The 23,319-nt window shown below is 50.4% G+C and overlaps 8 protein-coding genes across 8 annotated transcripts in view; 3 read left to right on the forward strand and 5 right to left on the reverse strand.

Moving 5' to 3' along the window:
- PV06_11681 (uncharacterized protein) overlaps window positions 1-714 on the reverse strand; it is a gene marked incomplete at both ends in the record, with an annotated part of 3,712 nt that extends 2,998 nt beyond the window's left edge. The window contains 3 exons of the mRNA XM_016413392.1: window positions 6-269; window positions 324-443; window positions 489-714. Of these exons, the coding sequence (XP_016256222.1) occupies window positions 6-269; window positions 324-443; window positions 489-714 (610 nt within the window). The remainder of the gene's footprint in view (window positions 1-5; window positions 270-323; window positions 444-488) is intronic.
- Window positions 715-1,429: 715 nt separating this feature from the next.
- On the forward strand, window positions 1,430-2,406 carry PV06_11682 (uncharacterized protein; the record flags this gene model as incomplete). The annotated part of the gene is made up of 2 exons (XM_016413393.1): window positions 1,430-1,543; window positions 1,615-2,406. The coding sequence occupies 2 exons, from the start codon at window positions 1,430-1,432 to the stop codon at window positions 2,404-2,406; spliced, it is 906 nt and encodes a 301-aa protein (XP_016256223.1).
- Window positions 2,407-4,618: 2,212 nt separating this feature from the next.
- PV06_11683 (uncharacterized protein) lies at window positions 4,619-5,710 on the reverse strand (the record flags this gene model as incomplete). The annotated part of the gene is made up of 4 exons (XM_016413394.1): window positions 4,619-4,786; window positions 4,837-4,910; window positions 4,975-5,430; window positions 5,479-5,710. 4 exons carry the CDS (start codon window positions 5,708-5,710, stop codon window positions 4,619-4,621), a joined length of 930 nt encoding a protein of 309 aa, XP_016256224.1.
- Window positions 5,711-6,594: 884 nt separating this feature from the next.
- On the forward strand, window positions 6,595-7,452 carry PV06_11684 (uncharacterized protein; the record flags this gene model as incomplete). Its single annotated transcript, XM_016413395.1, has 2 exons — window positions 6,595-7,221; window positions 7,282-7,452. 2 exons carry the CDS (start codon window positions 6,595-6,597, stop codon window positions 7,450-7,452), a joined length of 798 nt encoding a protein of 265 aa, XP_016256225.1.
- Window positions 7,453-10,843: 3,391 nt separating this feature from the next.
- On the reverse strand, window positions 10,844-12,570 carry PV06_11685 (uncharacterized protein; the record flags this gene model as incomplete). The annotated part of the gene is made up of 5 exons (XM_016413396.1): window positions 10,844-11,497; window positions 11,548-11,685; window positions 11,744-12,120; window positions 12,202-12,325; window positions 12,391-12,570. The coding sequence occupies 5 exons, from the start codon at window positions 12,568-12,570 to the stop codon at window positions 10,844-10,846; spliced, it is 1,473 nt and encodes a 490-aa protein (XP_016256226.1).
- A 3,672-nt stretch (window positions 12,571-16,242) lies between these two features.
- On the forward strand, window positions 16,243-18,110 carry PV06_11686 (uncharacterized protein; the record flags this gene model as incomplete). Its single annotated transcript, XM_016413397.1, has 5 exons — window positions 16,243-16,550; window positions 16,606-16,959; window positions 17,008-17,054; window positions 17,107-17,274; window positions 17,296-18,110. The coding sequence occupies 5 exons, from the start codon at window positions 16,243-16,245 to the stop codon at window positions 18,108-18,110; spliced, it is 1,692 nt and encodes a 563-aa protein (XP_016256227.1).
- A 751-nt stretch (window positions 18,111-18,861) lies between these two features.
- On the reverse strand, window positions 18,862-21,747 carry PV06_11687 (uncharacterized protein; the record flags this gene model as incomplete). The annotated part of the gene is made up of 8 exons (XM_016413398.1): window positions 21,724-21,747; window positions 20,616-21,642; window positions 20,536-20,565; window positions 20,208-20,473; window positions 20,070-20,105; window positions 19,647-20,003; window positions 19,382-19,592; window positions 18,862-19,356 (listed from the first exon to the last, which is right to left on the reverse strand). Exons 2-8 carry the CDS (start codon window positions 20,796-20,798, stop codon window positions 18,862-18,864), a joined length of 1,578 nt encoding a protein of 525 aa, XP_016256228.1. The 5' UTR covers window positions 20,799-21,642; window positions 21,724-21,747.
- Window positions 21,748-22,381: 634 nt separating this feature from the next.
- PV06_11688 (uncharacterized protein) lies at window positions 22,382-23,290 on the reverse strand (the record flags this gene model as incomplete). The annotated part of the gene is made up of 2 exons (XM_016413399.1): window positions 22,382-22,987; window positions 23,084-23,290. The coding sequence occupies 2 exons, from the start codon at window positions 23,288-23,290 to the stop codon at window positions 22,382-22,384; spliced, it is 813 nt and encodes a 270-aa protein (XP_016256229.1).
- Between the last annotated feature and the right edge of the window lie 29 nt (window positions 23,291-23,319).

Consider the following 23,319-nt stretch of genomic DNA (forward strand, 5'->3'; position numbering starts at 1 on the left):
CTCACCTGTTCTTGCTGGACTGGGGTCCTGCAAGTTCCACACACCTCCCGAGAGTCCATGATAATTGCCTGAAACTCCCAGGACAAGGACTCGATCCGATGGTACGCCTTTGACCTCATGTGCGTACCGTCGTGCGATCTTACAGGCCAGATCTACTGCCTCAGCGCCGGTCACCATGGCCGAGATTTGATCGTAACCAAACCTCTTACACATCATCTCTGCAAACACCGGCCACTTTGCGTTGTGTGTGGAAGTGTTGATGTTGTACGCTAACGATCAAATCAGACAAGAGAATTCGACTTTGATTGGGAGTGGCTATTCACCCTTCTGGACCTGTTCGATGACGGCTGCGACGATCTTGGGATGACAGTGGCCCTGGTTGATGGAACTGAACATGCAGATGAAGTCAAGATACTCCTTGCCATCTACGTCCTGTTTCACACCTTGTCAGCTTGCCTCTAAACAGCCAGACCATCATAAGTATATACTTGCCCAAAGTATGGACCCCAAACCTCGTTCGAAGAATCCGGGCAGAGGTGTGAATCCTCCGACAGTGTATCGAGCCTCGAGATCTAGCAGTCGCTGTGCCTGTTGTGATAGCAGAATTTCTTTTTGTTGCGACCGAGCTGGTGATGACTTGGCACTGCAGATATCTGTGCTGAGGCCATTGGTCGCGTGCATGACCTCGACCATAGAAGCAGAAGGCATTGCCATGGTTCCCGAATAGGTCGAATGGCAATGAGTTTGGAAAGCGACGATAGTCAGCAGTGATGAATGAGATGGATGTGCTATTGTGGTCGGAAGGTTAGTACCTCTGTCCGGTATATATGAGAGACGGAAAACCTCTTAAGGTTGCCGCCTTAACACTAGGCTACCACTGGAACCGACGTTGATGCAAAAGTTGTGCTCAGCATGGACTGTACCATTACTCCGACCCGGTGTCAAGGCCGGGCTGTTGTGGGGAGGATAAATATTGTCAACCGGGCAAGTACTCTAAGAGGTTATCGACACGAAAGATGCCATTCCTTATCGTCGTGCTAATATTAATGCCCGTGTTTAGCGCTTGGTAGTGAACTACCACGTCCATCGCCTTCCCACTCTGTCAGCTTCCCAATTCGGGGAGACTCCAGAACTGCAACGATTCCAGGTACGTATTGACACACGAAATTCGACACTGGTGCCATGGTGTATGTTGCCGCTTCGCTGTCTAAATGTTCCGGCCACTGCTGTGTTTTCAATATAACACCGAGGCATCGCAATTGCAGCATGCTGAAACACAGAACTCCATGTCGATCGAATTATTGAGCTGCCCCTCATTCACCGTCACAACTTTCAAGCGACCAAATTGACGACATCTTACAGTAACAAGATCAGAGTAATTTCTCGCGACTAGGCTCTCTGCGCCACGGGACTCCGTACCATTTCTGTCATGGCTTCAGCTTCTCGGCGCAACATTTCTTTCAAGACCGTGGACCAGCTGACCTTGAGAGGCTGGTTTTATCCTGCCGGTGACAAGTCACCCGTTGTTATTCTCTCCCATGGCGTTGGTCTTCCTCTTTACCGGCTTCCAACTTTTGCATGTCCATATCTTCTGACGACACCTACCCGCTATAGTTAACAGGTCTGAAAGAGCAATACCTGGACGACTTCGCAGCCAGGTTTCAAGCTGCCGGCTTCGCATCTCTCGTCTATGACAATCGCAACTTCGGTGCAAGCGACGGTCATCCCAGATTCGAAGTCGACGGCTTCAAGCAGGTTGAAGACTACCATGACGCCATCACCTACGTCTCAACGCTCTCAGAAGTCAGTGCAGACAGAATCGCGATCTGGGGATCCAGCTACTCCGGCGGGAACGTGCTACAGGCTGCCGCCGTCGACCGTCGCATCAAAGCTGTGATTGCACAGGTCCCATTCGTAGCCGGAAGCTCTGTGCCGGGCTTGCTTGATCTCATGCCTCTTATTATCGCCGACCGTTCTCGTATCAGCGAGGGAGCACCGGGTGCATTGATGACCGTCGTAGCAGACACTCTCACAGACGCCCAGGCAGGAACTGCGGCGTGTGTCCTCCCAGCCGAAGATGCATATAGGTTTTTCATGCAGAGCGAGACGGGTCCCAATGCCCAGTGGGAGAACAAAATCACTCTGCAGAGTCTATTCAAACTGATGAAGAACGAACCACGTGCGTACATCGAGAGAATTTCTCCCACACCGCTCTTTATGGTCATTGCCGAGGACGACACAGCAGTCTATGTGCCAACACAGATGGAGACATTCGAGAGAGCAAAGGAGCCGAAGGAGCTATTGTTTCTCAAGGGAACTGGCCACTTTGAACCCTATTCTGGCGACTGTTTCGAGACCAACATCGAAGCACAACTGAAATTTCTGAGAACCCACTTGAAGGACTGAGAAAACACAAAACTTATGTTCTTTGCAGATTGCAGCACCTGCATTTCGCTTCTTCGGAAGTTTAGTAGTAAGAGGCAGTCGTTGGAATGTAGACAGGTCGCTGGGCGACCATTTCGTTTGCAGATGTGCATCATCGTTCCAGCACCTGCAATTGTCATCCTCAATGTATACATCTTTGTTGTTGGCCCATGAAAGCTTACAAAGTAAATCGCCCTGTTGGCGGACTGCAAAGCGTGGGAATAACGGCCTCCTATAATATGATGAAGAGGAAGTCATTAACACTAAAGTGGGATAAGTTTGGACCTGATTGGGGTGACCAAGATCGGGCAAGTAACAGCGAGAATCCTGAACGCCCCAGCGCCCGTTTTGCACTGGTGAGGCGATCTTGGAGTCAACAAATTTGTGCTCCACAGAACCGCAGAGGGTATTGACTTTGGAGTGCTCATATTCCGGTGAAGACTGCTAACGCTTCTTTTCACTTCGTATCCATCATCTCACGCTTTCTGATCACTGCGAAGTCAGTACCAGTCGAATCGCGAGCCGGCGGAAAGCAAACTTGTATAACAACATCCTATCCGTTAAAAATGACAGATGTCATGAAGTAAGTCCCCTGCCCCACGGATTGCACAGAGAATGCGAATAGAGACGCAGGCTCTAATATCCAAAGTAGCCTCTCCGGGCGCGTTGCCATTGTTACAGGCTCATCGTCCGGGGTTGGGCGAGCCATCGCCACAACTCTTGGGTCCGCAGGAGCCTCCGTTGTGTGCAGCGATTTGAGCCCATCTCTGCGACAAGGAGGTTACGAGACTGAGACACTCCCGACCCATGAATTGGTTGCAAGAACGGGCAAAGCCATCTTCAAGAAAACTGATGCGAGTCGACCGGAAGACGTTGAGGCACTGGTGGACGCAGCCGTGAAGGAGTTCGGAAGGCTCGATATGTCAGTGCACTTTCTCATGGCAAGGCCGAGCGTGGATGAGCCGTCGGTTATTTGTTTGCTGACTATTTCTATTTGCGCAAGCTACAGTATGGTCAATAATGCTGGCGTTTTTTGTGGCCAAAACAGGATCGCTGAAGAGCCTGTAGAAGCCTTCGAGAAAACAATGGTAGGCAATCGACTGCTGGCAGGGGAGAGAACCGTTGTGGCTGATAGTGAACAGGCAGTCAATGCGCGAGGTCCATTCCTTGGAATGAAGTACGCGATCGGGCAGATGATGAAGCAAAGTCCCCACCCATCGGGGTCTCGTGGGTGGGTTATCAATATTGCTTCTATTGGAGGTCTTGTTGGTCTACCAATGGAACGTGAGTATACGCATTGATTTGATCTTCCCCAGCGAGTTCCGTGCAATGCAGCTTACACTCTCACTCGTAGCTTCATATTGCGCGAGCAAAGGGGCTGTGGTACTTTTGACCCGGCAAGTTGCGCTTGATTATGCCGCCGACAAAATCCATGTAAACGCCATTTGTCCGGGCTTTCTAAAGACAGCTATGGTACGACCTGCTTTAGAAGACGCGGATCTGAATAAGCAGATACACGGTCAAAGCCCTTGGCCACATTTGGGCACCCCGGAGGATGTGGGGAAAGCTGCACTCTTCCTTTGCAGTGACGCGGCGAGCTGGACGACTGGCGCGATACTGAATGTGGATGGCGGTTACTGCGCTCAATAGCTCTCTTTTACGATGTACATCCTAGTCCATGAGTGGCATTGAGTGAGTGGCATTGAGAACAGAATGTCACATGTAGAGAATATCAAAAGCTGCTACTGACTCGATTTTGTGCTTGAAAAGACCGCGCCACCTTCTGAGGACGCGGACACGCGCGCGGTCGAGAAAAGACATAAGACATCTCGCATGTATGACCATTTGACTATCGTGGCAGACCTTGGACAATAGGATGAGTTACCGACTGCTACATACTATAGTAATTGACTGCGTTAGAATCCCCAGGAGTATAGTCCCTGTGACACAGGGATTTGGAGCCACTGCTGTGACTAGGTAAAAGTATGCCTATTCTTGACAAAAGGAGGAACAGCAACTTTAGACATAGTTCGTTCTTCTCGGGAATTGAGTTCGCATTCTTGGGAGCGCTGCCCATGAATCTGCCAATTGTGCACGATTGGAAATGATGTGAGAACGAGGATACCACAGTAAGACAGTAGTCAATCCACCATGGCACGGCTGCCACCATGATAATTCGTCGCAGTACGCAGCATCAAAGATCCTTGTATCCACTTTTTACATCCCTTACAAAACTTATTGGATCTTTCAAGTCCACCCAACCGCAGTATGGACTCGAGACCGAATATCCAATCATTCTCTGGATGCTCTCCGGCATTTTCTTGACCTCCTCTATCGGGTTTGCGAGGAATTGATTCTCCTCCTAGCGACTGATTAGTTTTACAAACAGCAGGACGACAACTCTAAACACACCTGGCGGAGATACCCACGGCACACAAAGGATCCGAATAGCTTTCGTGTTTGGTCTGTGGTTGTATTTGCAGAGCCTGGGGGTCACAAATGAGTATGCACTGTGAAAAGCAGTTGTTTGAGGGGCCTAGATCGTTTTACCTCCATGAAAACAACTCGCGAGCATCAGGAACACGTCTCCGGGCTCCATCTCGGCGTAGACGACCTTGCTTTCATCGCCTGGTCCATAACCTGAGGCGTCCAAATGCGAGCCAGGAATAAATCTTGTCGCTCCGTTAGCGACTGTTGTTTTCGACGCCGCGAGGAATATCCCGAGTGCCGTATCGCGATCCTTGGTGTACTGGTCAGAAGTGATCTTGGGGAGTTTGGTGTGGTGTATGCTATCGTCACGGTGGAGTTGTTGCGCTCGAGCTCCCGGTCCGATTGCCAGTACAGACGTTGAGTTCAGGTAAGGTGGTGAGACATAGTGTTCTTGCTTATCACCAATCCATGTGCTCGTTCTGGTGGTGAGAAGGTCATTGCTGACTGCGGTGATCAGAGGATGACCAAGGACTTTTTCTGTGTATAGGGGTGACTTTGCTGGTAGCCCGTTCACTCCTGTTTGATTTTAGCATAACGCTCAATACTGTCCCATGACCTACCTACGGCGAGTCTCTTTCGGGAAAAAGTCGCCTTCCCATGGCACATCTGCGTCGAGGTAAGGTTGAACGTCATTGAGCATTGCGTCGATACTCTGCTGGTCTATCATGCCTCGGAGAAAACAACCTCCATTCCTGATCAAAGATTCCACAATCTCTGCCTGTGTGACAGAGCTTGCATTGAAGCTTTCAACGCTGTAACAGCTCGCAGGCGCCGGCATCTCGACTCTGGAAGACATCCTCGTCAGAGGAAACCCACGATAGACAGGGTAAAGGAAGAATTATATGCAAATAAGTGGTCAATTTCGTCTGAGCCATTCGAAGTTCAGGAAGTGTCTTTCTGAGGTGGTGAGACTGCCAAGTCGCCCACTGAACTGCCCCCGTTGTCGACTGCCCGATCCAGGGCGCGCCGGCGGTTCCGCCGGCAATCGAGGCTATCTCTTCCCTTATCGCATGGCTCATCCGGGGAAAGCTAAAAAAAATCTGTCCCCTACGGAATGTCGGCATATGCATTATTCGCCTGTTGCTAATGGTTTCGCTTCAAATGTGTCGGAGAGGCCGATGTTGTCGTGATCGATAAGGGAAAGAAAGGAAACCCCAAAAACGCGATTTTAGAACTCGGCCGCCGGAAACAATCCAATCTTCTCACACGCGGTTGTGGCGAGTCACGGCGAACATTAGCTGCCACTTGGTTGAGGCGGCGTTTTTCAGGGGTCCCTCACCCAATGTACGCGACAAGCACCTTGGTGGACATCATTGCATATAGATGGACTACCCTGAAGACCGTCCTTCGGGTGGCAAATGAATTTGAAGATACCAATTGACTAGGATCAACGTACGCGAAGGCACGACGGAAATCATCCAGATCGACGTATATATACGACCGTACATACGATCACACATATAGTACGACAGCACGCCCTGCCAAGGATCGTGGCTTCCCGAATTGACTCAAAGCGAGTGAAAACCTCGGCACCATTTCAAATATTCACAATGAACGCAGGTGAAGAAGACGACAGGAACAGACCTCCCCGAAGTCACGGTCTTTGACAGCGCTTCGGTGACGAACGAAGAAGTCGTTGCCGCTCTCATTTCAGCGGGCGGTTGCGTCATCAAAAATGCTATGAGCACAGAAGATTTGGCGGCGATCGAGAAGGACACCCGCATACATCTCCTCGCAGACAAACCTTGGGATGGCACTTTTTTCCCGATTCAAACCCGGCGTGTGAACGGTCTTGCCTCTAAGTCCAAGATCTTTATGGAAAAGTTGGTATGCTACCAAGCGTACCAAGACGCCTGCGACACGCTTCTAACCAGCCGGGTGAGTAACTGGGTTGGCGACGTGCAAGAACACAGTACCTCGAAGCCACAGCTCAACAACACCATCGTGTTCTCTATCGGCCCGGGGGCAAAAGCACAGCCTCTCCATCGCGATGACATGATCCACCACCGTGTCAAGGAAAGAATGGAATCTTCACATTATACCATCGGCCAGGACAGTGCTATAGGATTTCTCGTCGGAGGTAAGAAGACCACCAAAGCGAATGGGGCCACAAGATTCATTCCTGGCTCGCATCTATGGAAGCACGACACTCCACCAGCAGAAGACTTGTGCGTCTATGCCGAGTTGGAACCTGGGGATGGCTTCATCATGCTTGCATCCTGCTATCACGGTGGCTCCGCAAACACGACAACGGATCAAGAGCGTTTGGTTTACAGTTGTTTCATGACAAAGGGATATCTCAGACAAGTACTGAATGCTCCATACTCAACCCCAACTTTTGCTGCAGACTGACATGATCGCGAACAGGAAGAGAATCAGTATCTCAACAATCCGCCCGAAATACAATCCTCGTTCTACAATGACGAGATGCTGAAGCTCATTGGCTACAATCTCAGCGCACCATTCTTAGGCTGGATTAAAGAGGGACATCCTTTGGCTGCTCTTGGTAGGGCACAGCCTCTGGGAGATATGTACTAGACACGCCGAGTACTTCTCTCCATGGTCGATGAGGAGGCTTTGGAGACAGACCGGGGAGATGGCCGCAAAGTCAATCTATAAAGCTATGCTGCTTCCTTCTCCTGCTTCTTCTGCGTCTGCGAAAAACTCATCTATCGTCCTGAATGTGAGCCCGTTGAAATACTTTTCTCGCTGCATTGCCAACTTTTCCTGAGGTAGGAAGCCGGCGCCCGAAATGCTCCAAAGTTCATACTGCGCAGCTATGACGTCCTCGCTGGTCGCCGCATCGGTCTCCTGTTGCTCTATGACCTTTCTAGGTCGATGGCTGACTCTCAGCGCTGTGCCCCTAGCTTTGAATTTCTCGGCGACAGTATTCCAGGTTGTCGTCTCGCCGCAGACGTAGATGGTCGGTTCCCACGCCGGAAATTCGAAGAGACGGACGATAGCCTTGGCTGCATCCCGGACAGGTGTAAAAGCGACCTTTTCGTTGCCAGTGCCAGGGATTCGGATAGTTCCAGCGGCAAGATTTACGGGATGATTTTCGCCAATGTCCTTTATGTACCGCTGCGATGCTGGAACAAGATAGTCGGTCAACCAGCCGAGATTGAACAATGTCCAGCGTACCTCGGTCTGTTCGCGCAGCGCTTTCCGTACTGGCTCGTGGTTTGCATGATAGAAGGTGGGTTGGTCAGGATAGTCGTCCGTGTTGCCGGCATACTCGGAGGGGATGAATGACTTGCACTTCGGAGACTGCTGGCAGGCCTCGAGAAGAGCAAGATGGGCGGTGGTGAAGCGCAAGGTATAGTCGAGAATTGCGGAGATAAGGGCATCACAGTCGGACAAGGCCGAAGCCAGTGTGGCCACCGAAGCGTAGTTGACGGTGCGAAAGGTGATGTCTGACCGCATGAACCAAGTAGGTTGCGAGCGTGAAAGGACGACCACATCATGTCCAGCGAGGAGGAGCTCTTCGGTAAGGTACTTGGCCAAATCGCCAGCACCCGCAATAGCGATTTTCATTTCTTGTGATGTGCTTGTTGGTTAGAGACAGGAGCGTTAGTGAACGCACACCTTTATTCAAGCAAGCTGTGCATGCTCTTGAAGAAATAAAATCATTGCTCATATGTTCAGACACGGCATGACCAACCAGGGCTGTCGTTGTGATTCGTTCGTGGGGAGTTTGTGCGTGTTAGCCTGTCTCTGCGTTCGGCTGAGTTCGCCGCTGTTGGCTGCCACATTCGTCCAAGCCCAATCTGGCGTTGTCGACCTTATCAGCTCCTTCTCGGGTGGCGGCTCGAAAATACGCTGCAAAACTATGTCGGAAGAGAACGACGCGCAACATTTGCCCCAGCGTGAATCTGTGTTGATACGGAAACCAACAGCGATGTTGCAGGAATGCATCGATGCTCCCCAAGATGATTTTAGTGGCTTCCAATTTGTGATGTTGGAGGTGGACTCCGTTTATGATATAACAGACCCGTGTGTTCTCTAATCCAATTGTCCTTGATCATCAAGCTCTGCTCATCTCTCCCGACAACCCTACGTGTTCCTAAGACTGGCCTCCCTCTTCTTTCCAACCATTACGCAACTAGCCCACAAATCAACCGAAATACACCGATCATGCCGGAATATGAATCACCACTCAATGCCCATGGATTCCGCTGTGTCAATAGCCCCGGTCTGGGTGAAAAGCTCTCCTCTCTCCTCCATATTTCTGGCGCAATCATCATCCCGCCCAACGCCTCCACCGCGGTGACGTCCGGACAGACTGGATACTCCGCCGACATGACCTACCCAAGCGACCTCAAGGAAGAGGTCATGAAAGCGTTCCAGAACGTCGAAGACCAGTTACTGGCTGCCGGGGTCGAGGACGGGTTCAGATCCGTGTATAGGATGACCACTTACCACACTGAAATGGGTGACGGTATGACGGAGGCCTTAGATGCGGCAACGGAAAAGTATTTTGGCAAGAATAGACCAGCATGGGCAGGTGTCGGCGTCACCGAGTTGTATGGCGGAGCTAGGATTTAGATTACTGCCATGGCTGTCCTCGCTTCCAAGAGTCGTTAGCATGCCTGGAGCATCTTTGTACTAGTCAGTTAATGATTGTTTGCCATCATATGACAATTGCCGCACTCATTTCATCCGGCAGGGGGCAGACCACGCCAAACTGGTATTGCTCGATCGGCAAAGGGGATCTGGGGGCCGTGGTGGGGATACTAATTGTGAGTCCGAGCGGACAAGAGGGTCAACGAAAGGTGTGCGCCGGTGCGGACAGAGGAGAAGCGAGCGAGGACCAAAGGTCACCATCAAGCTGAGATCAGGCTAAGAGGAAAGTTTGAGAGTGTGGTAGTACCGAGGCAGGCTGAGTCGCAACCGTAGGCAAGCCTCAAGGAAATGTCAGAACGGCTGAGATTGTGGTAGAAGACAAACCGTTCAGCAAATAGATGCCAAAGAATGGGACTTTTGGGGGAACAGCGACACGGTCGTCACAGGCTCTCGATTTCGAGCTATAATTAGTCCTTCTCCACCGAGCTCCTCCTGGGGGTCAGGTTCTTCCTCAAAGCAACCTCTTCCGTGGCCTCTTCATTTTCCAACGTCGTCGGACTAAATCCAGCCCAAAAATTCCTTGTAGTTGGACATTCCAACACAGACCGCGGCCCTTCAGAACGCCGTCCTCAGCCTCATCCTGATATTATTCTTGCATCTACTGCAGAAGCCTGCCATCGTAATTGGGAACCTGCCATGGGTGGCCACGTATATCACCATATCCCGATTGATTCTGACTAAATTCTTCTGTCAGCCCAAAATTGGACTCGTTACAGCAAAGTTATTGATTGCCTGACCGGAATTATCAATTGGTTTGGATTTGGGTGTGGTGTACAATACTAATGTCATCAGCAACACAGGACGGCGAAATTTCGTGGGAGACGGTTGGATCGCGCTTGCTCACCCTCCCTCTTCGCACTTTTGAGCATGATTGCACATTTTATCACGAACAGTGAGTTTGAACGGTTCACTTTGCACTGTGCAAGCGATGATGCGCTTGTGGTAAGTCTCCAGAGATGGCCAAAGCTCTTGTGCCGTGCTCTGATTTGCGATTGCTTACGCTCTATGGAGACAGGACAAGCCAATCTCCTTGCAAGTGCTCCTGTCAGTGCAGGAGCAGTCGATCGATTAATGGAAGCTTTCCAACACTTTCCAATGAGTTCTTACGCTTCTTCGAAGCTTTAAGACATTTCTTCCTTCTCTTGATTTACTAGAGCCTTTGTCCCAGCCCATATACCCCTTGACATTCATGCAGTCGTCGATTAGTGCTCGACCTTGTTGACTATCTCATTCCACATATAGCGGTTTTCCACCATGCATCCACCCCAGTCCGCTCTGATAATACATGCCTACCATGAAAGCGGCTCTAGCTTTCCAAGTCATTGGCGTCCACCCAGTTTCCATGAAGACCGGCTCTCAGGCGAACCGGAAGATAGATCTTCGCCAATGGCTTGCTGAAATCCCCAGTATCCACAAGATGTAACTCTGAAGACATGGACTCATAGTTGTTCACCAAGAAAAGTAGATAACCATCCCCCTCGTTCGCGTCCTTAGATTTAGCGATGAAAACGGTCTCCTGGACCAAGTGTGTTGCACCGGGGAAGTACCTGTCGAATTGTCGTGTTTTCACATTCAGCCTGGCGATTGAATTGTAGGGGGGAAAGCCGCCACCCATCCTTGACCCTACCGTTGGCCAGTCTGTTGGGAGAGTGTTATCCTTGAGACTGAAGAATGCATAAGTATACTCCCGCGTAAGGTATTTGTCGTCAATCCGGGGAAACTCGCAATCTTCTTGAAGTAGAGCTTCGGCTGGGGCCAGATTAAGACAATCCGCCGTTGGGTCGATCTTGAAGCGGAACATATGGGCGGTGATTGCATGCGGGTCTGGGGCATTACCATGCGCGTCTGGCCACCAGAAAAAGACATTCTTGTCACTCACTGGGAGATCCATGATGATCTTCCCATCTTGCTCATATGCGTTGCAAATGTGGCCAGGAAAGGCATTCGGAGCGCGAAACCACTTTTTGGAATTAGACAAGTCGAGTTGAACATTAAGAGCAAGCTTCTCACTTTGACATCGGATCCCTTCGCCCCACGCCGTGGCAGTACTCCAATATAAAATGGAATATCCGGGTTCCATTGCCAATGTTCTCCCCCGCTTTTCATTCGATCGAGATCACACGTCTGTGGTATGAGGGGGAATATGACCTGTTCGCGTTATGTTAGCGGCCACATTGGAAGACGCGCATTCGCTGATATCACAGACCCAATTCTCCGTCACCGCGAAATCGTGAATCATGGCAACCACTGGGCTGACCAGCCACACAACTTCATTGAACTTTCCCGATGGGCCAACTGAGAAATAGCAGATGTCAGGTGTCCCATCACCCTTAGCTTCATAACCGAAGCAGAGTAATTCTTTTGTGGCAGGATCCAGTTTTGGGTGAGCAGTGAAAGTCAGACTGGGTAATTGCCCGTCGAAATCGTAGAGTCCGGTTGTTTCAAGAGTGTTTGGATCAAGTGCATACGGAGGCGAATCTTCTTTGCAGGCTAGTAAACGGCCGTTGAAATACACAACATTGGTATTGGCCGTACTTCGAACTTTGAACTCAACGGCGTCGGTGTACTTATTTCTGTACTTGCCTTGGGTCTAAGCGTCAGTATCACGACACATCGCTCGTAGAGAGTATAACGGTTTTCTGCTTGATGCAAAGGGAAGCGTACCGAGTAATGCTCGCTGCGCCTCACGTTCTTTGACGAATTTCTCAGTGCGAACGTAGCGTTGTTTGAAATGCACTCTGCCTGATTCGATTCGGAAAGAGCTGATATTGCCATCGCCATTGAACCACTGCCAAAAAAAAAGAGGCTCCCGTCAGTCACGGTGCACCATGTCGATATGTGAGAAGTTCGTACCGGATCGTTTTCCACTCGGGGAGGTAGTTGGGGATCGGGCATTACTCGATAAAATGTTCCACGCACTTCTGGCGGAATCGTCCCAATGACCTCAAGATTCAGGGTTTCTCCTTCAAATCGACACGGTTTCATAAACTGTGAGAATTGCGGAAGTGGAGGGAAAGCCTGGGACTGTGCCATGCCTTTGAATCGATTCTGGAATGGCTAAAACTCGAGTGCTCGGTGTTGTTCAGTACGTTATATCGCAAGGCTTCACTGTGTATCATAAGAGGAACATCGTAGTAAAACCCGTCGCATGAACAGATCGTTTACCCGATGATCAGTTGCAGTCACGGCTTTTAGATACGGCAAGTGAACGGATGATCGGTACACAGATGTGTGGAACATTAATTAGATTCTCCAAACACTAGCTGTAAAGGCTGCACCCGATGCTTCCCCGATGCTACTGGTCGATCTTACGGACGTACACTCCACCAATGTCCAGGCTCCTCATTTGTGGAGTGCGGAGGCGGCAAAATCCTCGGAAGTTGACCTATCATACAAGATACAATTACCAAGTCTCCTACAACAATCGCAGAGACTGCTTGCTTGACCTACGCACGCCTCGGATCGAGCACTGCTACAATGATGGCTTGGCCTACTTCCAATGATCGACCATGACTGGTGTACAAATAGTATCTTGTGGGCTGAACTCCTCTCCGCCTCAGCACTTCCCTAGATTCTCGGCCGCCGTGTTTTACTGCAGAACAGAGCCTCGAAGTTATTGTAGCCAGTTCGTCACGTTGCAAGCGATTTGCACGATATGGCGAGCATATTATTGCTGCTTGGCAATCTCGTCGGGCTTTGGGTTCTATGGAAAGTAGCTGAAGCCGTCTACAATGCATTCTTCCATCCATTGCGCAAGTTTCCAGGACCTTTCGAAGCAAGACTCAGTCGTTGGTGGCTCTTCTGGCAGGAGATGCAAGGATTTTCTCACCAAGTTATCCAAGAACTGCATGATCGTCACGGTATGTCCAAAACGATGTGCACCGCCCACTGACGACTTCTAACATGTTCTAGGCAAGGTTGTCAGGATCGCACCTAACGAATTGTCCATCGATGATGTGGATGCCAATGCCGTCATCTATGGTCAAGGAACCAAATTTCGCAAGGCGCCATACTTCTACAGAGCTTTTGAAGGGGATGCTCCGAACCTCTTCACCCTGACAGATAGAGAAGCACATCTCAAGGACAAGAAGTTGATGTCCAACGCTTTCTCTCGCGCAAGCATTTTAAAATTCGAAGAGGTGATGGCGTCCAAAGTGCAGACTTTGATGGTCCGCTTGGGTCAATACGTTGAGGCCAATAAGCCACTTCCTCTGATGAACGCCTTTCGCTCCTTGACCCTGGACACAATCACGGAGTTCTGCTACGGGGAATCCATGGGGGCATTACATGCCGAGAACCTTAATATTCCGCTATTCGAATCTTTTGATCTTGCAACAAGGGCCATTATATTCGTGGGTTATACCCTCCTTCTGCTTAGATGAACCCTGGTTTGACGGTGAATGTCCTTACAGTTCCAACATTTCCCTAGTCTACGCCAGCTGAGTCGTTGGGCCCAACGTTACAACTTGCCCGGGACTCTGAAAGGGTTTAAGGGTATGGAAGAGGTCAGTGTCATATATCAAAGTACCCCGTCGGATGAAATGGCTCAGGGACTCATGGCCCCAGGCAGCTGTTGCAGGCGTGCATTCGATCAAGGCGCGACGAAAAAGCGGCGAAGAAGCTCGAACCATGTTTCAGGGTATGTTCCACAGCGCCGAAGAAAAGCAGATCAACTTGAGCGACGATAACCTGGTATCCGAGGCCATTTTGATGAACTTTGCCGGTAAGAATGACCTTTTCCTCCTTACCATCGAATTGTAGCCAAGCAGAAGCTAACTTGACTCGATCTAGGCACCGACACAACTGCCGCAACCTTGGCTTTTGGTCTTCACAACCTTATCAGACGACCAGAACTGTATCACAAACTCCAAGATGAGCTGTTGAGAACGCAGAAGGCAAATGCCGGGGTGAGATTGACGTACATGCAACTTGAAGGTATTGAGTTGTTGGACGCGTGCTTAAAAGAAGCCCTTCGAATAACATGCCCCGTCAGCGGAAGGCTACCGCGGACAGTGCCCGCTGATGGTTGGAACTATCAGGGTCATTATATCCCAGCAGGAGTGAGTAACCACGAAAGTAGCCTCTTTTGTTTGCTTATATGTAAATCAGAACATCGTCGCTGCCTCTCCGTACACTGAGTGTTACGACAAGGAGGTGTTTCCTGACCCCAAAGAGTATCGACCTGAGAGATGGCTGGTGGAGGACACGACAGAATTGCAGAAGTACTTCCATCCATTTTCACGAGGTGCCCGATCCTGTATCGGTCAAAAGTAAGTGCTCCTGATTCTAGTCCGGCCTCGAGCCCTGTCATCGTATCTAGAATCCCTAACAATTGGTAGTCTTTCACTTATCGAGCAAAGACTTGCTTTTGCCTATTTCGTTCTCAACTTTTCTCCAAAATCGGTTGTCGATCCCAACCCGGTTTTTAAGCAGTTCAACACCCTCATATCTCAGTCCGATCTTAGCGTGTTTGTGGAGATGAATGGCCCCTAGCATGCAGTGTTGATATCAATAGGTTGGCCTTGGAATGCACTGGAGTTGATAGCCGTCTCGGATATTGTCCGTTGTATCAAATGCAATGGCTACGAGAGATGGAGAAGAGATGCCATCCAAGTCACCAAGCAGCTTCTGAAACGCCTTTGAAGCCGTCAAGGTCTCCTAAATTTGACTTTCAATCTGGCGGTTCGTTGGGAGCAAATCATTTTCCATTGCAAGGGCCCCCCAACGGCTCACCCAGCAGTCCAACATGACGGATGCGTCAAGAACAAAGATACTGGCGGGCTTGTTGTAGGTTTTCAGATCCAAGGCGGCTGTTGGCGGCTGTTGGCGGCATCCAAGCAACATTGGCAATCCTTCATCCGTGGGTGCAAAATGTGAGCTTTTCCTAGGAAGGAGGAAACACACAACCACCTGCTAGGTAGTCTTCACGAAGTGCTTGACCTATTCTGCAGACATGTTTCGATTCTACAAAACATCTGTAACTGGGCCCGGTGCTAACCAATATGGGGGTAATCAATGGAGTAAGACGACAACTACGCTAGGAAGTGTGTCGAAGTTGATGCCAAACTCGGCCTTCAGAGTCTCCAGCCTCCATGCAGGCCCGGAGTCGGCGAACAAATAAACCGACGTTAGGGAGAGAGGGGGGAAGTCAACCCCGTTTCCCCATGTGATAGGGCGAGGGGCCTTGCCATGCATCTGGAATCGCTGGTATGTTTGGCTCGACAGCCCCGCAGCGCAGTGTAGGACATTCGTTTCCCCGTACTGTGTACTCCGTACGGTGGCTTCCATACTCCATAGGCGGGTAATACTGTACTTCATACTCCACAGGTGGATGCTCCTTCCTAACAACCTTGGCTCTGTCAAGCGGCTTGTCCCACTCCCGACAAAAACGGCCTGCACGAGCAGCAGACCACTGAGGGCGCTACGACCAAAAAAATCACTGAGATTCGGGTGTAACGATACCCGATTTTCCCCCGGAAGGAAGGCAGAGGGTTGGTCCTGATCACATTTCAAGCTGTAACCCGGCCTTTTCATCTTCACCGTGCTTTGCCGGGCCCACCGGCTATTTCCCCTGCTCTTTGCCCCAGTGGGCTAAGATGGTCTGAACTTGCTTCTTGAGATGGTATATCTTGCCCAAAGGTAAGGCCACGGCCTGTAGTGTGCAAGAATACGGCTCTCGAATCCCTAGCCACGATAACTCGCACAATGGAGAAGCTCACCAGCAAACGCGTTCTCCCTGCCGGTTTCGACGAGAAGACGTTCGACCAGGCTTTGGACGCTCTCTCTCTAGTTGTAGGTGCCGACAACGTCTCGCGTGATGGCTCGCACGGCAGCGTTGAAGGTCCGAACGGGGAGAAATCATATGGAGATATTTGGCCTTTGGCGAATCCCACGGACCATACACCCAGCGGTGCAGTTAGACCTGCCACGGTTGAGGATGTCCAAGGCGTGCTCAAGGTCGCGAACCGTTACAGACTGCCGTTGTGGACTGTATCACGGGGGCGGAATCTAGGGTACGTGTTGTTCCTCCCCATGTGCTCTCAATGACACTGAGCGACCTCGGTCCAGTTACGGCGGAAGTGGCGCTGTCGTGCGAGGAACTGTGGTTCTGGACTTGCAACGAATGAACAAAATCATCGAAGTGAACGAGGAGCTCGCCTACGCCATCGTTGAGCCGGGAGTATCCTTTTTCGACCTTTACAACTACATTCAAGAAAGGGGTTACCGCCTCTGGCCATCCTGCCCGGCACTTGGGTGGGGTTCAATCGTGGGCAACACGCTTGACAGAGGATTTGGCTACACGCCAGAGGGTGAACATTCGCAGCAACAGTGCGGGATGGAGTTAGTCCTGCCATCGGGTGAGGTAGTCAGAACTGGGATGGGCGCATTCACGGGCAGTCCAATGTGGCCATTATACAAAGGGTGACATGCCCCAACCCCTTTCTCCAGGCGTGATCTAACCTGGATCAGTGGATACGGGCCTAGCGTAGATGGCCTCTTTTACCAGTCCAACCTAGGTACGCAAGTCTGAAGCAGTCCGCTGAAGTGCCATTCTGACCGTTGAATTAGGCATTGTCACCAAACTCGGGATTCACATTACCCCAGCACCTGTCTGCTTTATGGACTGTGAGATTAGTGTGCCGCACGAAAGTCAGCTCGGGCTCTTGATCAAAACCGTGGGGACTCTTGAACGAGAAGGAGTCGTTCAAAACCACACATCCATCGCCAATCCTTACCGTCAAGCACTGTTATGACAAGACAAGGATGCCCTGCAGCGAGTGTTCGGCCCTGGCATGCAAGGAAGTTGTGCCTCCAATAGAGACCTGACACTTCTTGCGCATGAGGCAGGGTTGGGCTACTGGAAGGCGTCGTTTGCCATATACGGATTCTCTCCCATTGTTCTGGATGCCCAATGGAGCATTGTTCAGGAACGATTTGGCGCTTTGCCGGGAGCGATCTGTACATGCCAACGATATGAGAACAAAGACGGTGGGAGACGGGATGCCTCAAAACTGCCTTTGGCTGAAATCCCCCATGCTGGGACACTTAACATCGTTGCTAAAGAATTAATGAATGTCCGCGGCCCAGGTGGTGGGCACATCTGCTTTTCCCCCCTTTTCTCGTCGGACGGCATGGAGCTGCAAGAATGGTGGACCAGGGCACGAGATATAGTCGAGAACGCACAGTTCGACGTATTCTCAGACTTCCATGTCTACGGGCGCTACGTCATCGCTATTCTGCTTGTCGTGTATGGGCCCAATGAAGGGCCAAGAGCCAGAGTCATGTTTGAACAACTTCTGGAAGATGGAAGAGAAAACGCGGGCGTCTCGGAGTATCGGGCTCACATCGACTATATGGATGAGGTTAGAAGCCATTTCAACTTCAACAACGGCGCGCTCAATCGCTTGGTTGACACAATCAAGAACACGCTTGATCCAAATGGTATCCTATCCCAGGGTAAATCAGGGATTTGGACATATCTCAAGAAGCCCAACTTGCAACGAGCAGGCCCGAAATCACTCAGGCATTGTACTTCAAACACGCCGTCGAAGAAAAGCGAAGAATTTCCTTGAAGATTGCATGATCAAACTCTCGAACGATATGCCCCTTATCTAGTCGGACGTCCTACCTTGTATCTAGATATGTCGGCGCAGGATGATCTTCCTGCAAGCATGGTATAAGCAGCCGGTGGGAACAATATCATCAACATTGGACAACTCGAGCACAAGGAGATGATGTAAAGGGGTGAAGCAACTGAGTTTGGTTTCATGCACAAAGGTCCTTACTTGAACAGAGCTAGCACTTAACTAAACTTATAAACATACCTACCCGTAAATGATGATCTTGGTCCCCTATTCGTGTGGATGTTGCGGGTGTGCGGTAGGCGTGGGATGTAGATGTTGGCCAGTGGTCTCATTCCCAGACTGCGATCTAGACATATCCACAGGCCTTGCCGCCTTGCTCCTAATATATGGCTAACATTGAGATCGTCATCTGCGACCTCTGCGACCTCTACAGGTTGTTCGAAGAGGTATGTAGGTAGATACAATCGTACTGGCCATTGTAAGATACGAGAAGAGGATATCGACCTGTCAGCATCTAAGCTGCTAGAGATATTCATAAGATTAAATCACGTGTGGTTTTGACAGTAAAGGTCGAAAGTGTTCTAAGCCTAAGGCAAAGGTCGTCTCTAGTATTCTATCGTCTCCTAGGCACTTCCCTTTAGATATCTAGATATACAACAAGTTTTAGATGTTGCATGGAACAATCAGATAAGTGGCCTTGCCGCATATACCGGCCGTCACTTCTCCCATAACCAATATCTTATGCTGCTTTATTTAACTCCTCGTGGTGATGCTTAGCATGAAGTTCCTCGACGGGCGCATCGACATGATAATTCATTGTCTTGCGCATGTCACCCAAGAATAGACAGCCAGTACAAGCCAAAGCACCAGAGGGCGTTGCAATAATGTATACAATCCACAATGAGTCCGCGAAAGCGTGCTTCAGCGCCGCAACCCCTTGCGCAATTATTGCCGGGGAGACTCCAGGAATGTTGGCAAGTTTCCCTGTCTCACTAGATGCAAGCGCTTCAACAAAAGCTGGAATGGACGAGGCGGGAAGGCCCGCCACGCCAGCTGCCTTTGCGACGTACCCAGGAAGCTTTTTTGCAATGCCGGCGTCGAAGGCTGCTGCGTAAATGGCAGTAAATATTGCTGCAGCAATTGCTCTAGATGAGGTGGTGACAGCCGTGGCAATCAGTCCGTGGAGTAGACAACTGAACGCCGGCGACAATAAGAATGAGCGGAGAGCCATAACCTATGCCAGAAAGGCCAGCAAACACAAGTTGATTGGTTGATTGATTCGGTTGGACGGTAGCAAGGCCGACTGCACCAGCGGTGTACAGTAAAAAGCCGAGGAACAGTGGTTCGCGAACCATTTGCAATCTGGTACTTGTGTATCCCCACACTACGGTTGCGAAAAGACCGGCGACCCAATATGGCATCGCACGGGCAACCACAATGAATGGGTCAGTTTCAAAGAGTGAAGAGCTCCTATAAGTGATTAGTGTAATTCTTCAGGAGTTACTGGTAAATGTTCAGACTTACATGACTGGGTAAAAGATGATGAAGGCGAAGAGCAAGATACCTTCGATGAATATAAGGGCCACCAAAATTCCAAACGATCGGCCTCTTGCTTTTCCGCCTCGAAACAAATCATGGTGTAGAATACCGGTCCTGGTACCTTTCCATTCATAGATGCCGAACGCAATGAGGACGACAATACCGATGATCAAAGTCGCCAAGGTATGAACGTTTCTCCAGGTGTACAAACCGCCACCTAGATTTGCCCCTACCAGGAACACAGTTAACCCGCTGGTAAGTAGTGCAAAACCTGGCAGATCGAGGTGGCGGAGCTTCTGCCAGAAGGACAAATGGTCAAGCCTCGTCTGTCTCTTGGGCGGTCTGTGCCAACGAAGATACTGATAGCTGTTGCTCCCCAGAGAGCCATCTGAAACCAGTAAAACTTACGCCAGCCATCTGCCATGTTGGACTTCGTAAAAGCACCTATTATCAAGGGACTTGAAATAGCACCAAAGCTTGCAAAGACGTTGATGCAAGCCTGCGCCATAGGCCTCTCACTTACGGGGAAGGATTCGCTAGGCACACAATATCCAAGGGGCACGGATGCTCCGAAGCCCCACTCCGATCAGAATTTGTGCAACGATGAGTCTGTATATGTTGCCAGAACCTGGTGCGATTACAGAGCCGATGAATGAAACGATGCAAGAGCCAACGAGAAGTGTTTTTCGCGCTTGGAATGTATCCAAAGCTGAGGCGAAAACGGGCCCCAGTACAGCTTGCATCAGAGTAAGTGCGTTTGGCACCCAGGTCTGTGTTTTTGTACCATTGAGATCAGTGCCGATGTAAGAGAGCTGGTAGCAAGTCAGTTGGCGATGTGTCTCCCAAAGAAGTGAACGACAGAAATCTCACTCACAACTGCAGGAGGGCCTTGAAGAGCAACAAGCTGAACCATGCTTAGCATGCACATGACAGCCAAAGCGACCAGGTTCGCACATGAATCTCTGGCTCCTCAAAATCATCATCATATACGAGGTTGTTCTGCGAAATGGGAGCTTCCTCTAGGTGTTGTCCTTTGATTGAAACTGCCGTCTTCTCGTCGTTGGTTGATTGTGGCTCTGGCGCGACACCTGGCGCTGTGTAGCCGACAATGTCGTCTTCTGCATGATGAGAATCCATCCGTGGTCGCTCTTCGCTGCATTGACTGGAACTTGCTTTCCGGACTTGAGATCATACTCCGTTGCAGTTGATTAGCTCTGACCTGGTTTTTCTATCTCAACCGTGCTTTAGCGCCCGGGTGTAGTTCGTGTATAATTCGGCCCCCCTGGCCAGCTCCACGTTCCCCGTCCGACGTGTTTTTAAGTGGAACATAGTTTTGGCGGAGAGACACATCTGGGGTGAACAAAGGATCGCGAGTCGATAAGTTTCTGAGGGACTTTGGGCTTATTATTCGACCTTGGCATTAGAAGTCGGCATCTCTTGTGTTGTAGAGAGACTGGGGAGTGCGGGGAAATAACGGAAAGCCGAGACTTTCTGTCTGTTGGCAGAGGCGCTCGGACGAGCCTTTGCTCTCCGGTAACTTACAAGGGGAGAGAAGTTCGTCGGGTACCCCAAAAAATGCACCATGGGGAAACCCCCGGACGGGTTCCCGAAGCAGGACCCTATCAGTTTTGTATAAGTGGAATCCCCAACCTAGGCATAACTTTCTCATCACAGGTCCCAACATGCTGGATATCATGGTGATGACCTGGCCGGCTCTCCTTTTTTTCTCTTCTTAATCCGGACTTTCTCCGCCTGGTAGTGCCGTATCTCGCGTGGCAATCCCACTAGTTATAGTGTGCCCCGGAAGTATGCAGGCGCACTGACATGACGTTCAGCAATGGACTGTCTCAACGACGAACAACACTTCCTGTCAAGATGCTTCTTGAATAAGTCTGGGTAATTCTCGCAAGCTGCCATATTTCTCCCTTCACCTGAGGGGTTTCAATCCATTTCAAGCGGAGGATGAGGCTAGACCGTAAGTCTGCGCATGTCAGCGCTTTAGACGGGTCTCCCAAAATGACGGTAGCGGAAGGTAAGCATGGCAAGCACGGTTGTACCATACAGGGCGGTCCATTATGAAATTCAGCATAATTTGTGCTCATCGAAACCTATAGGATATTACTCATTCTATGTACCATGGCCATATAGGAGCAGTTCGAATCCAGGGTGGACCGCGTTTTTGTGGCATAAGCGATCACGTCGACCTCGCGGGTGACGCCGGTCTAATCCGGGTCTTTTGGGCACTTTGACGTTTACTAAGTGCCTTATTCGCCTTTCGAAGTGAGGAGATTTCATTCTCGAGGAGAGCCGGTGTATTACTTGCTGTGCGCCCTTCGCAGTCTACTACCCTGCTCGATGGTACCCCTCGGAGAGTACCGTGGTTTTTTGTACGGTAGGTACCATCGAATCTTTTGTCTTTCACACAAACGACATTTTCTGTGCCCGCCAGATGCACTACTTTTCCAGCCACGACATTGTGAGGCTGGCTGTTCTTCCAATTCTCACCAGCCCCCGAAGCCAATCATTCTTACTACAGTACTGCATCAGAGCGACAAGTCACCTGTTTGACACGCCCAAAAATCGTGGGAAACAGTATTCACCATCGAAGCAAGAGTTCATCCCAATTCTCCCAGACAGAGAGCGAGTCTTGGCCCGAAGATCATCTTGAAAGGCGGGCGCCGCCTTCTTCAGTATTCGAGACCGCGTGTTTAGGTCTTCATTCATTGACCCCTCTTCGCCTTGCCCTTTGACCACCAACCGGCTCGGTCAAAGAAACGAAAAGATGATCGAATCCTGCGCCCAATGGTCATCTTGGCCTGCTCGCTGTTGCCGAATATATTCAGATCCCAGAATGCTTGCCATTGCCGTAGTCTAGAAGCCGATGCCAAAGAGGGTTGAATCGGGAAGAGAGCGTCCAAGAAGGACGTCAATTGGTGTCGTTGTGCAAGAGTCACTACGGCTTCCTCCAACGGCGTCAGAGTTTCAGGGCCAAAATCCTCTGGCAGATGGGGAGCCGCGGAGGCCGGCTTTATTTCAAAGACGTTGAATGCCTGAAGGACGTGGCTGCAGGCTGCAAGGTCCGCAAGAGCTCTGCGAGGGGAAAGATGAGCTTTGTCTTTGAGGTTACTCAGGATCCCAAGAGTATGGTACCGGGCTTGTGGACTTCGGAACCATTGGGAAAATGTCTCCCTTTCGTCACAACAAGCTAAAGCGAGGGTCATGACGGTGAGAGCGTTGGCATCATTCAGCTCATCGCGCCATTTATCTATGGCTTGGGCATACTGAATCAGTGTCGTAGGTGAGGTCGATAATCGGCTTTCTTGCATCTGCTTCCGAGGCAGTAAGGGAAGAAGACAATCTTATCGTCGGAATATCTCGCCCTCATCCAGATGCAGTTCGACCGAATTTAAATCGGACGATACCTTCTCGATGGTCGATGACTGAAACATGCGCTCTTGGGACCAAGCCTTCGACGGCACAAATGGACGGAAAATTGCCTTCCATATCTCCGGTTGGTGTTGAAGGTCTTGCAGAATCTGAATTTTCTCTGGTGCCGGAGTGCTGAGTCTCCCGGTATATTTCAACAACCCATGCTGTTCCAGTGAGTAGTCCTGTGGAAGCTGCAGCATTTTTCTCCAAGCCTGCTTCCAGGAGATCT

This window comes from Exophiala oligosperma, assembly GCF_000835515.1.
Source record: "Exophiala oligosperma strain CBS 72588 unplaced genomic scaffold supercont1.51, whole genome shotgun sequence".
NCBI classification, from domain to species: Eukaryota; Fungi; Ascomycota; class Eurotiomycetes; order Chaetothyriales; family Herpotrichiellaceae; genus Exophiala; species Exophiala oligosperma.